Below are 14,752 nucleotides of genomic sequence, written 5' to 3' on the forward strand. Positions count from 1 at the left end.
GAATTGACTCTAGAGGTCATATTTTGTGTCCATGAAAAAACTGCTACAGAAAATATTACAATATTAAAGAACTGTTTTTGTTAATTTGATGAAAATATTTTAAATATCCAGTGCACTCACATCAGAATAACTTATAGATTTGTTGTTAGAATAATCGATTAATCGAAAAAATAATCGTTAGATTAATCGATTAGAAAATAATCATTTGGTACAGCACTACTTTAAAGTGTCCCTTAAAAAGGAGATTTTAAGATCTAAATTTTTTGACCTATACATATTTATTGCACTCTAATGTGTGATTTATTTATGTTCTATTATAACTTTTATATTGTGATATATATCGTTACCGCCACCCATCATAATGTATATCGTGATATGATTTTTTTGCCATATCGCACATTCCTACTCACAGAACAGGAGTTGAGCACAGGCAACTGATGGATGGCAAACGGAAAGGCATCCATTGATAATAAGKAAGTACTTGCATTCAAACTGTGTACTTCTAGTGTAGTTTTATTTGACCTTCTGGTTTCTAATAGCAACCACACAAACAATACAGCAATCCCGTCTCTCTTCACTCCCTCCCTGGTTGTGTATATGTTAGGTAATGTGTCGAGGGCCGTCACAATCTGTTTGTGAGCACAGCCCAACTTAAAGTTCACGTTACCACATCACACACACACACACACACACACACACACTGTGTTTTGCATTGCACTGTATATTTTAGTTGCACAGAAGAAGAGCTGTCTTTGTAGTGGAGGACCTCTGATCAGCTCTAATAGCACAGATTTATAGTGGTCATCATGACAACGAGACAAACAAAAACAACAACGTTGCTCTCAGTTTGTGTGTGTGTGTGAGAGAGAGAGAAAAGCCAGATCAAACACTCTTTTTTGAAAATTCACACACACACAAACACACACACACACACAATATGACAACTCTTATTTGGAAATCAACAGTGATTTAACAAAGTGGTTGCTTAGCAACCTGCACACACAAATGAAACACAAACATCTCGTCGTTCGAGGTTTTAATGATGAATGACAAGCTGGAGGACAAATTCATTTTCTGACCCTTTTAGTTTAACTCAGTTGTAAAATGATCTGACACACTTTGAACTTTGTACTGTGTGTGTGTGTGTGTGTGTGTGTGTGTGTGTGTGCGTGTGTGTGTGTGTGTGTGTGTGTGTGCATACCTGTGCATGTGTGATATTTTGATAAGTTTGATAACTGTTGTGGGATCGCTTACATGGTTACTAGATAACCTGAAAACAAAATATACACAAACAGGGATCAGGTGTACACGATACACAAATGCAGTCACCACACACGCAGACACGCACACACATGCACACACACTAAACACGTTTTAAGGAAAGGATTACAGATAAGTTATAAGGAATTGAAAGATCTAACCACAGTGCTGTTTTTATTGGAACATTTAGGCAGCAATTATAGTTTCAGAAAGATTCACAATAACTGTCTGTCTTCTCTTGAGTGCAACTGTTTTTTATTTTTTGCTCCGTTTTGGTCAAGATGTTGAAGAAAATGAGCTTTTAAAGTGCGCACACACCCAGAGAGTGAACAAGTAATAGTTTGATATGAGGAAGCCTAAATGCCAGTTTTAGTAAATGCAGAAATACTATACGCACATGAAATTACAACCAGACTCATGAAATTCTGAATCAACACTTGTATGTTCACACTAACCATTTGTAAATGGCCTGCAGCAACAATAAATACAGCCCAGTTTAAACATCAAAGCTTCAATCCGTTGAACAGGGAATGGCACTGTTGTGAATGTACGTCTTTTCAAAAATAACAAGACACAAAAACATTTAAAAAGGTTTTCATTGATTTCTCAGGGGAAAATAAATTCAGGTGGAATTCTGCAGAAAAGCTTTGAACATTTAATATCTTACCTGTTGAAAGTACCTTTTAAAGCAACCTTATTTTAGAAAAATAGAGTTTACTTTTGACCAGATCAGTGTCTGAGTGGGGTCATAATCAAAGTGAATTTCTGCTGACTTTAACAACTCAGATCTCAAAAATTCATGCATTCACGCAAACCTTATTTAAAGCGGCAATATTATGTTTTTCTCAGGCATATATTTAAATACTATACCATAATAATAAAGTATCCATGTCACCTTTAGTTGTTATTAAGATGCTGTTTTTTGTTTAAATAGAAAAGAAACATCTTCTCATCGCTTCCTCTTCTAAACACCTTGAAATTGGCCTCTGTCTCTTTAAGAACCACCTTCCGCTTCTGTCCCGTCCATTTCAGTGCGGTGGTGGGGGGGGGGGGGTCGTGCGTGATGCAGTTTACTTGGCATCTGAAAATACATTTCCTCAAAGGTATTTCAAACCCGAAAAGAACAAAAACTCAGCAGTTCCAGTTTCACTTTCAGTTTCACTCATTTGCTTTGTTACTGTCGAGAGCCTGCAGGAGTCATGGGCGGGGTGTGTGGTGTGTGGGGTGGGGAGGTGTGCTCCGTGATGGGGAATCTCAGCTTGGAGACACATCCTGGAGGCGTTTTTGGTCCCAAAAGGCGTTTCTGGTCCCCACCTTTCGTTTTGCTCCTCAGCAGGCTGCCTAAAAATGCTGCAGGATTTCTCAAACATGCATGAGTGAGTCAGAGCAAGGCTTTGGACATGTTTTTTATGAGAGTATAACATTATAACATGATATAAAACTCAAAAAAGTTGATTTTACATTATATTGCCCCTTTAAAAACTTTTCATTTATCTCAAAAAATTGTAATATTCAAGCACAAACAGCAGCAGCAACCTCTGGCAGGAGCTTCAGAACATTTCAGAATAAACATGTCATTTAAACTTAACAGTGGTGTAAAAGTTTATGAAAAACCATCCACCTAATCTGTTTTTATGTGACTGCTTTATGTCATCAGTATTCTTAAACTCTTGTCATTCAAAACAAAGTCATTTAAACAGCTGTCTAAAGCAAGTAAGATATTATTGCTTATAATCCAAAATATGAACTCTCCCTTTAAACCAAAAAAGAGGCCTCTGATATATTTATAATCACATAATCATCGCTGTGTTGAAATAATGTGAATGTTTTATGAAGAGACAGAACATTCAGCACACTGGATGAAAATGAATTTGCTGGGATTTGTTTYGTTTGGCTGTGTACTGTCAAACGTCTGCCCAAACTTTGGAAAATATGTTGAAGCATAAAACTTAAAACCCTCCCTGACATTTCTGTAGCAGAAGAAATAGGAAAAATGTGACTTGGTAGGTCAGGATAACACCGAGTCTTAGATTAGTCTCGTTGATGTGAGGCCCTGTCTGTGTCTGGCTCGCCATGTTGGTGCGTGTGTGCGTGTGTGTGTTTATGACGTTGGCTTGACGAGGCAGTTGACTCGGTGGTGGTGGGTACTCTAATCTGACATGCACTCACTGGCAGTGCCCTACCTAGTTATTCTACTGACAGCCGCTGCCCGGGGAACAGGAGCTTTGAATTCATGCACGCGAGGTCCGTCTAAAAACGTACACGCTGCAAATCCCCCTCACACGCGAGGGAGAGACGTGTGCGATTTCATGCATGCACACCTCTCTCGGGGCAGCGTTCTCTCTGATCCTGCTTTGGGACTGGTGGGGACAGAAGGGTGAACGGTGGGACTCTGGTCTGCCATCACTCCAAAAAAACAAAGACTCTCACTCTTTCATTGAAGCAACAGCCTTTTTTTTAACTTTTAAACATGCAGTCCCTCTCTAGCAGTGGCCTTTTATTCACACAAACACCCATCTACCAACATGAGGATTTTTCAAAAGCTTGCATTCACTTTTCTGTACACGATTTTCCACAAAAACATATTTTACACCAAGGATGGTGGATGTTTTATTGCATCTTTTATGTTCCATAAAATAGAGGAAAAGAAAAACAAACATACAGTGCATTCAGTTACATAAAAGAGTGAATCAAATTTGTTTTTACTCAGCATAAAAAGTAAAGAAATCTGTGTTTGGTAGATTATTTCTTAAGCTTTACTGCAAATTACTAGATCAAAATGAAAGATTTCAGACTGAATGTGTGTTGTTGAACTCTGGGGGGAAAATGCTCCGTGACAAATAAAACCAAATAAACTCAATCAAACTAAATAACCCGTTAGGCCGATTTAGAAGTTTTATCTACTTGTTGATGATAAACATGCTTACATCACCCGAGTGTGAACTTTAATTCAAGTTATGACCTGACATGACATGAACATAAATAGCAACAAAAAGCTTTTTGTCATCACAAAATAGACTTTATCATTTCCATGTTTAGATTATGATACCATGTAGTCAGAGGTGGTGGTTACAACTCAGTTACATTTGCTTGAGTAACCTTTTTTTTTTGAAGAAAATGGACTTTTAGGAGTAATTATACTATATTGTAGCTACTTTTTACTTGACTTGAGTAAAATTTTTAATACTCTACCAAACGTGATTTCTTGGAAGGCTAATTTTTATTTTTGCTTCAGTAGAAATTCTGCATGTTTAAGTAGTTTTACTCTTACAACTTTTGGATTCTCTACCCACTGCTGTCTATAGGCAGTAAACAGAGAAGAACTTAGTGAAATACTTACTAACACATCTACGTGTCTCTGGTAACTTTCAGCGTGTCATTGGCAGAACAGGCAATGAAACCAATGTTTTACATCAGCCTATAGATTTTCTGCCACTTGAATAGTTTCAATTTAAGCACTTCATGCATTATTAAAAGTCTTGTTTCAGCCTGTTTTTAAACATCTGTGCTGCAGATATGCTGTGTTTGTTTACAGCCTAAAATTGATGTTCAACTAAAAACTGCAAAGAAAGGAGCTCATTGTTTTCCATGTGAGGACTGCTCTATTTGTCTTCGGATGTACATATGTAGAATTGAAAAAAAAAAAAAAAACGAGATGAAAGTATCTGTCTATACGACAACTATTATTTACTTACTCTTTACCCTTTATTTAAGCAGGCAAATCCCATTGAGATCACAGATCTCTTTTGCAAGGAAGGCCTGGCCCTGAAGGCAGCCTAACATTCATGTTTTGATCTGTGGGAGGAAACTGGAGAACCCAGAGAAAACCCACACAAGCACGAGGAGAACATGCAAACTCCACACAGAAAGATCCAAGATCAGAACTGGCGTTTGAACCCAGGGTTTAGAGATTTTTCTCCCAAACATGRTAAATAAGATGATCCGATGAGTCTAAAATTCATCTTTTTGTTCAAGGACCACTTTGTGATTGTTTTAACAATGCATGGTGGTGGCAGCATCATGCTGTGGGGACTTGTTTCTCAGCAGCCACTGGGAATTTGCTCAGAATTAAAGAATGATGAATGTAGCGAGAAAAAAAAAAGAAATTCTGGAGAATAAGTTAAATCCAGTTTGAGTCTTCCAGATGTTTTAGACTGGAACGAAGGTTCAAATCTTAGCAGGGCAGAGAGCCTAAACACAGAGCTGAAGCAACACTGAAGCCAAGTTGAAACGTCATACTCAGAATCTGTGCTTTGTCTTAAAGATTGTACAAAAGCAGCAATCATCCAGCTTCAAGGAGTTAAAACAGTTTGGTCATGAAGCTTGTAGAGACATACCTGAAAAGACTTTCTGCTGGATTTGTTGCAAAAGGTGGCTTTACTAATATTTTTTAGAGAGGGATGAATACATATATAAACATGCACAACTTCTAATATTTTTCAGAGTTATTTAAAATAGTGTTTCCTCCTTATTTAATTTCATCAATTTAAACTATTCCTTGCATTGTTATTATGTAATCAGAGTGAAAAGCCAAATAAAATCCAGATTATATGGTAAAACTAAGGAAATGATCAAGGGAGTAAATACTTTTGTAACCTACAGCTTATTATATCATTTCTGAAACTGGTTCACTTTGTACTTGCTGTTCCACAGGTAACCTAATACCTCCTMATCTGATTTTATCTTTGGCTTCACACCTCCTCCCCTCTGAAGCTTGCTGATTCAGTTTAGTGGTTGGATATGTTTTATTATATAATCATTGCTCACCTATCTTGACACTTTATGTGACAATTTCAAATAATTGCTCTCTTTACTTTAGGCTCAGACTGTTTTACTTATATTCTTTTGATATTTTGCGATGCTGATGCTATTGCATTGTTGAAACTTCATTTTGATCACTCAGTCTGAATTTGTAGCCCAGAGGGAACACTTAAGATGCACTAAATTTATTTATCTTTTAACAGAAATATGTGTTTGTGTGTAACTGAAGGGAATCTTGATGCAGCCTAATGTTTTGTTTGCCAGAGAAGTCTGAGTAAATTGTCTGACATTTGTTTATAGAGGGCTCTGAATAAGAAGAAATTCCCCTCACCGAGATGATTACACGTCAGTCAAATTACACTTCCTAATTGAACTTTATGGATATTTTCTGTCTGGTGTTCGTCTCTTTTTGTCTGCGCTGCCTATTACGTTTACTCTTTGCTCTGCCTTGCTGTCGGTGTTTATTTGTGGCGTTTCAACGAAGGAACAGAATGTTCTGTTGCAGGTTTCTAAGAGTCCAGGTCACACAGTCTCGCTGTGTCTTGTTGAACTGCTGCACAGAAATCCACCAGATTTGATAGCTCCTGTCTGGGAAAGTGCATATGAAAGGGCTGCTTCGATACAAATGTGTTTTATTTTTTGGGGGGGATCAGCAAAAGAATAACCTTTAACTTCTTTGTGTCTGGAGATTATAGCTGGCCATAAAACTAGATAATAAAAGCATTAACATTGGCAGCAGGATTAGCTTAGTGCAGTAGACCGGATGCTTTGGCACACTTGCCTGCTACTTCACTTACAAAATGTGATAATAGATAATATAGCATACAATGTTTGTTTTTTTTTCCACTCAGCTTTTTTTCTGTTTTGCATCTCAAATGAAATATTTCCTCTCACGTTTTGTGACTTTGCTATCATTTAGTCAAAGAAGATATGTCATGCTTTTAAATCCTTCTTTTTCACATTAACATCATTTAGTTGGGGTCTAAAGTGGAGCTGTAATGCTTTGATCTGAATTCCTACTTATTACAGCTCCACAAGCCCCTCTTTCGCCCCTTTTCTGGTGTGTGTTTCAGATAAACACGTTTTGAGGCTGTCTCTTTAAATCCAAACAATGCGCTTCACACCCCGCCACGCTCCAGCTTCCAGACCAATCCTGTTTGAAAGAGGGGTTTACGACTTTGTAGCGGCGCAGAAAGGTTTCATTTACAAATGAATTAAAAGACGTCAACGAGGGATGACTTGTCCGTCCAGCCTTACATGTTGGAGCCAGAGTCTGACCCAGAGTCAGAAAACAATGAAGACAATCAAATTTAAAGTAAAGAAAACTGAACAAGTTGAAAAATATAACCCCAAACAGAATATAAAGTTATCTATGCAGCACTGGGAGAGACTAAATTCAAATTTTCTGCACTCCTAGAGACTCCAAGTGCACAACAAAWTGTATTTAAAGCCTAAAAAATCGGATTTTGCATGACATGTCCCCTTTAAATAATCTGGACTTGAAACAAATGCAATGAGTAATAATGAACATTTTTTTTATTTTTTTAGAAACATTTATAAATCTTCCACCTAATTTTAATCCATCCTTATCATCCTCCCCTTTTAATATCCCTGCAATTATAGACTCGTTGCTCATTTCCCCCAGTGATCACTCATGTGGCATTACATTCAGCTGAGCTTTTCTAATGAGAATGGATTATTCCTGACTCCTGACTCACGTGCATTCTTTTACCTTTATTTCCTTTTTTTTTCCCATGACAGGTTGGTGATAGCAGCTGCCACAAAGGAGCAGGCTGAGAAGGAGCTTGGGTGGAAAAAGCAGCATGTTGAATCTGTCAGGTAAGACAATGACRGCAAAGAGAGGGAAGTCAAGTGAAATCAGGTGTCATAAGCCTGGGAGAACGATGAGCTGTCAGGGATTTTGTGAACAAACTAAAATTGGCTTCCAATGGGTGTTTTCTTGTCAACCAACACAAAACAAATGTTGGTACAAGGAATCTTCATGCTTGAATGTTTGCTTTAGGATTGGGCTTTGACCATTTATAATATTCTAATAATAGAGCATTTTCCCACATGTATACTGCTATTTACTGTGTTAATGTTTGCCTGTGCTTGTGATGTCTTTAAGGCAYATAGTTTAGGGCATTTCAAAGATTTGTATTTTATTTTTAACCTTTCTTACTTAGCTTTAAGTAATGAACAAGTATCAGTTTGTCATACTGCACAGCAGACTAAAGTGATTTTAATTTTTAATTTTTAATTTTTTGGGGGGGTGGGGGACGGGGGTTTATGTATTTTCCAGGCACATACTGTAGTACAATTCTATAATCAAGTATCTATGTTTATATGTATAAATCAAAAATAAATATATTTTATATTTCATCCATCTTTGTGGACCACGGGCTCTCTGTCCAGCCATCTCTGGTTCTGCTCCTTTTTAATTGGGTGTCCAATTGTTTATTTTTTCATGTTTTACCTTGTTTCCTTCAACCCTTCAGCCTCTGATCACATGTGAGAGTAAAAATATATATATAAAAAACAGCAAAATGCTTTGATAGTTCTGGTTGGTGTAATTTCCAAGCATCTTGTTGMTGAAAATAAGCTATAAATAGAAAAGGTTGCACATGCATCCAGTAAGCTGTGTTGTCGAGAGAACGAAGTTCCTGTTGATAGACATTATGCAGTCCCCCTCCCTAACAGCAGGTGTCGCTGTAGAGAAATGTAATAAGCTCTACAGCAGGAATAGGATCCAAAGAAGAGTTTACAGAAATAAAACTTCAGACACAAACCTAACATTTCCAATGTCTTTTGTGTTGCCAGGATTAAATGATACATTAGAAGCAAAATTATGTTTTTAATATACCATATATCTGTATTATCACCCAGACTTCTTGTTTTCAGACTCGATACAGGACAGACAGGTGAGRTTAGATGGGAAACAACTGTGCAATATGATAGAGGGAAGGCAATAAATGAGAGAGTGGGAAAACAGAAGAGAGACAGTTAATTCATCTGACCTCTGGGTTAATTTCTGGATTTTCTGGCAGACAGCTTGAAAAAGAGAACAGTTAATGAAAGGAGGGGAGAAGAGGAGAGAGGCAGAGGTTAAAAAAGTGGGAGAGAAGAAATGAGATGTCAGAGGGGGAAGTGCTCTTTAATCAGCCTGCTGACATTGAAAAATTCCTAAATGTGTAAACCATCAGGAGTCAAACACATGCGGCCTCCGTGTGTCTTCATTTCTCACTCCTACCCTTATCACAGATGACATATCTGGCTCATATCTGTTCCTCTGTTTGGTGCCGTCAAGCCTTATGATTAATGTCATCTGACGTTYTAAAACTGACTCTCCTGACAAGAAGCGATGCCCGTGCTCCCCCATCCACTCTTCACGCACGCATACACAATTTTAAGGCCCTGAAAACCAGCTCAAAGACTGCCTGCTCAACCTGTCCATTCTTGTCTCAGAGTTCGTTTGGTTATAATCACTTTGAGCTACGAACCATAAAAAGGGRAAAAAAACAACAACAACAACCAAGCAGCACTAAATCAAGAGTCTTCAACTTTCTATTTCACAAAATAATGTTTATTTTACACATTTTGCATTTGTTTTGTGATATGATGGTAAATGGATGGATGGATGGATGGATGGATGGACGGACGGACGGACGGACGGACGGACGGATAGATGGATGGATGGATGGATGGATGGATAGATAGAAAGGTAGAGTCCTTATGCAGCTTCAAATGATTGGAACTTGGTTAAAAATACATCCAACAATCATGTTTCTTTTTTTAAAGTCGTTAAAAAGCTTTCTTTAATGCTACTTGTTAATGTTTTACTAACTAATGATGATRTGTGAACTGATTTTCTGATTTAACTTTTTAGCTAATGTGTTTGATGTAATATTCTTATYGCTGTTAATAATTGAAATTGTGTAWWTTTTGCATTTCAACTTGCCCTTATCCCTTTTACATGTCCTTGGAACTTGCCAGGCTAGCATTGTAAATTAGAATTTAATGTTCTGCCTAAAAAAACAGTTAGTATTCTGCAGTCAGTAGGGGAGATAAACCACTGGGAGGCTGTTTTTTGACTGGTCCTTCACTGTTTTCAACATGAGACTTTGACATGTTTTCTCCTTCTGTCTCTGTGTTGCAGTTTGTGTTTATTTCAGCMGCAGCATTTTTTTGGAAGAAGCACGCAAGTCAAGCTCACTTCGAAAACAAGTTTAAAAAAATGTGACGCTGTGTTAAAGTTTGCTTTTAAAATAAGCATTGTGTCGAGCATAATAGGAGCTTAGACGCAGGTGAYGGCTGCCAGAAGAGATTGCAGTTTAAAGCCCTTGTGTTTGGTCAAAGCAGAGGGAAAGAAAAAAAATGGAACACAAACACAGAAACCAGTACTCTGCTTATTGGAAGACTGTCTGCTTACCTTCACATACTGCAGTTTGTAGGCATATAGCTCATTTATGTCATGGAATTTATTGAAAGTTAAGGTATTTTCTTTGAGGTTTCTCACAGAAAAAGTCATATTCTTAAAATATTAACTTAGCCAGGAAATGTTGCATTTCAAACAGTTTGTTCTTTGCTGATCACAATCAAACAGTAGAGCAGTTCATCTAAGCCAGGGGTCTGCAACCTCTACGATCAAAAGAGGCATTTCTACTGCTTGTCTCATGAATAAAAATGTGTCCAGAGCTACAAAACAAGCTACAATTGTGATTACCAACTAATGGTCCATGGGCCTTTTTGAGGCCTTTTTGGGAACCTTTACGGCCAGTGGAGGTGACATTATAAAATAAAAAAAATATTGTGAATTGTATTATTTGTTATTATTTTTTATACCTCAGTTTTTATACCACCATGTAAACAAGAAAAAATACTGTTTATACCGAATTTCATAAAAACCAGTACAAATGAACTATTCTGACATGTTTTTTCCTAATTCTTATTATCTAGTCTTCAAAGTCTTTAAAGGTAATTCTGATGGATTTGAGAGAAAGATCATAGAAAGAAAATGGATTATTTAATTAAACAACAGGCTAGCATGAGCTAACATGTTTTACTTTTTGTATTAGTAGTATTAATCACATATTTGCATGCAAATCGACTTCTGTTGTGAGTATTAAAAAACAAAACAAAACAATATTATGTTATGTTTGGTCATGCTTTCAAAGAGCCACTGCAGAGGGACCAAAGAGCCACATGTGGCCCCAGGGCCACAGGTTGCAGACCCCTGATCTATTGCCGAATCCCATGAGAWGTTTCTATATTTCTGCCAAATGTGTCATACAATACTATCAATCTATTAAAAGAAGAAGATGGGAAATTGTGTTTTAGTTTTCAGAGTGTTTTGAAGCTGTTGTTCTGTGTGTCACAGAGGTGTGTGTGCACGGCAGCAGCGGGCCCTTGGAGCTGCTCTCTCCTTGCTCAGCTTCTCTGGCAGTGAGCTCACGCAGATACGGGGTTTCCTCCGCCAGCTGATGGGGTCCTGGCAGGCTTTCAGATGTCAGATACTGAAGCCCATCACACAGGCGTTCTCAGGTGAAACACACACACACACACATCCTCACACACTCTACTGCTGAAAATGCCTACAAACTGAACAAATGAAATTAATTTAAAGCAGATAAACAGAAAATTAAACTTGCAATAGGTGTAATTATTGAGAATGAGGGTTGTTTATTAATTAAACGACAGAGTTTTCAGGCCGAGAGGGCTATCAAAAAGGTGGCAAATAGAGCTGAACAAATATTTAGTCAGCAGGAATAAACAATATTAATTGGTGTGTGTTTTAAGTGTGAAGGCAGATTTAGGAATAGAAGAATATTTTATGTTTCACGAGTTTTTGTGTTTAAAAATCATGAAGAAATGACACTTCTGCTGTAATTTTCCTAAATGAACGCAAGTTAGTCTAAATAAAAAGTCTGCGGTCAGTCTGTGTGTGTGTGTGTGTGTGTGTGTGTGTGTGTGTGCGTGTGTGTGTTTGGGACATGTGTATGGCACAGAATATGATAAAGAAAAAAGATGGGGATGTGATGGAGACGTCGCCAGAGGAAGAGGAATATAAAAAAAGTAGTCTTGTGTTTGTATTGATGCCATGTGAGTATGTGTTTGTTCAGTGACATGGTCATCGAGAGCAGCTGCTTCACAAACTAATGAATGCAATGAAATACACACAGAGGAATAAACAGACACAAACACACACACACAYWTKCTCTGAATACAGCATCTGGTGAAGGAAAACAAGTTTTTACTTAACAAGCCCACACCCTTATAAACCTGAGTGTCAAACATGCAGGATTTGTACTGTTTATTTTAGGATACCTGCTCTTCAATGATAACTGTACATTTTAATATTGTGAACCATTTTGTAAACTAAAATGAATTTTTTTCCTACGTTGAGTACTGTAGAACAGTTTTSGATGATTAATATCTTACCTGCTGTGTTCAGCTCTGACTGGACTGATGAACTGGGCCAAAATGAAATACTGGCATCTTAAAAGAGTCTGTCAGTTTTAGGTTAGTGAGTCTATTTACAACATGTAATATGTTATTTGAAAGATTTGAAGTATCTCTTTAATAAATAAAATCACATATAAGCTGCCAAAAATGTTTCTAGAAACTTCAGATCATTTTAGTAAATAAAGTCTAACGACTTGCTTTTTATTCTAATCTTTAGTAAAATAATAAAGCTCTAGCTGTGTTCTTTTCTTKTGTATTTAGGAGATGCCCAGTGTCCTAATAGTGGTTTTTGATCAAGCTTGTGTGTTTGTTTTTGTGTGAGGTTGTACTTGTTTGGTGTCAAATGTTCTTTGACAAGTGATACGTAGATTTAAAATTCACAGTAAAAGTTAGGTATTCATTTATAAATGCTTGTGCAACAAAGTCATATCAGCCATTTATCAAATGACATCTCAGATGTTTTTTTTTTACTCATACAGTATGTTAATACCTTGTCTTGTTACTGCAACTTAGATATTAATCACTAAGTACTCAGGAGCCAGAGCACCAACCCAATGTACAATATTCTCAACTTTATTCTAAGTATTATTATAATTTGGTCTAATAAATTTCAGAAAGACATAGATATGCCCTGCATGCATCAAGTGTTGCCATCATATTAGTTGTTTTCATCTGTCGCTAAGTCTAAAGGTAATAGAAGAGAAAACTTGTGGGTTTTTATTGAGACACATAATAAAACATCAAGGAGTTCTTAAATAATTATTTTAAAAATTCTTGACTAAATCTCTTTTGTTCATGAGCTGTTATTTCTTTAGCTAGATTTTTGATTAGAATGCTTGTGGTCATTTTGACGTTCTTAAAATATCAATTCTGACCAAGAGGTACTTTTATTCAGGTTACTTTTTCATCCTCTTCCATCCTTTTGCACAAGTATGCTCAGGTCCATCCTAAAAAAAAGGATAGAAAAAGATGGATGACACAACAACCAAACACTGAACTTACTCTAAACATACAGATTTTTCAAAAATAATCATCTCTCAAACATGATAATATCACCATTACACACAGTTAAACAAAGAAAAGAGGAAAATCAAAAGCTTGATGAGCCACAGTTTGACATTTCAGCTCCCCCCTTCCCCCACCCCCAATCTAGCTAAAAATCAACAAAAACAAAACAAACAAACAAACAAACAAACAAAAACAAAAAAACAAGCCAACTAAATCCTAAAAGTAGTAAAAGGCCTAATAAAAGCTAAATGCTGATTCAGCCTTCACACTGTTGTTTCAGATTTAGTTTCAGATWGTAGTTCTATCAATCCATGAAGTCACTGTAAACATTTTTTTTAATTTATACATAAATCTATTTAACAGGCATTATAGTAAAACTGCTTTCACAAAAACAGATCTGGGCGTTTGCTGTAACTCTTCCTATTTATTGGTGTTTTGACTCAAACAGTGACAGAAGGCAGTGGAAAAAAAGGGAAAACAAAGAGGTTGGATAATTTGCACTGATGATTGTGGTTTATGGTTGAACGGGGACGAACAGGGGAAGATGAGAGATCAACCTCGAGGGGCTGTGGAATTTTACAGAGTGACACAAAGGCAGGCAGCCAGATTAAAGGGCGGTGAATACATAATCTGAGTGCATTTTGTGCTGTTGTCAGCAAACAAGAGTTGCAGCTGGATCTAAAGGTGACTTACAAAAAGGTCTGAGAGTTGGGGAGTTTTCATTCTGCACATTGGGAAAGAAAGAGGGGGTTAACAGCAAATATAGTCACTAATCCTAACTAAGTGTGTGTGCTTGTCTCTGCGTGCGCCTGCATTTGGGTGTGTTTGACCGATCCGTGAACCATAGCCATCTGCCAACATGCTAGGGTATCCAAAGACTACTGTATAAGGTATCTGTCTCCCTGGAAGCCAGCCTTGTAAATGTGTGAGTTTATAGTGAGCAGCAGAATAAAAGTGTTGAGACTAGCAAAAGGTTTTCCTTTGCATCACTTTCCTGTCTTCACAGTCAACCACTGTGTCTTTCTTTATTAGACAAGTACATTTAAAAAAGTTTTTAGGTATGACTGAATCCAGTAAATATGTGATTAAAAAAACTACAGGGGTGCAGCTGCCAGAGTTGCTTTAGGTATAAGGCAAAAATATTTTAACCCGTGTCTGTTTTTTGTCTGCCTGTAAGCAAAATATGCTGATGCATCTCAGTAATCCAGGTAGAAAAAAATCAAAAAGAAAAAATAAGTAGGTCCTCTGGATGGGTTCTTCT

The 14,752-nt window shown here is 37.1% G+C and overlaps 1 protein-coding gene across 1 annotated transcript in view; it reads left to right on the top strand.

Moving 5' to 3' along the window:
• Positions 1–14,752, top strand: part of lekr1 (Leucine-, glutamate- and lysine-rich protein 1) — a 43,872-nt gene that overhangs the window by 540 nt on the left and 28,580 nt on the right. The window contains exons 2-3 of the mRNA XM_014012790.1: positions 7,783–7,860; positions 11,399–11,562. Coding sequence (XP_013868244.1) covers positions 7,783–7,860; positions 11,399–11,562 — 242 coding nt within the window. The remainder of the gene's footprint in view (positions 1–7,782; positions 7,861–11,398; positions 11,563–14,752) is intronic.

This window comes from Austrofundulus limnaeus, unplaced genomic scaffold, assembly GCF_001266775.1.
Source record: "Austrofundulus limnaeus strain Quisiro unplaced genomic scaffold, Austrofundulus_limnaeus-1.0 Scaffold95, whole genome shotgun sequence".
Taxonomy (NCBI): Eukaryota; Metazoa; Chordata; class Actinopteri; order Cyprinodontiformes; family Rivulidae; genus Austrofundulus; species Austrofundulus limnaeus.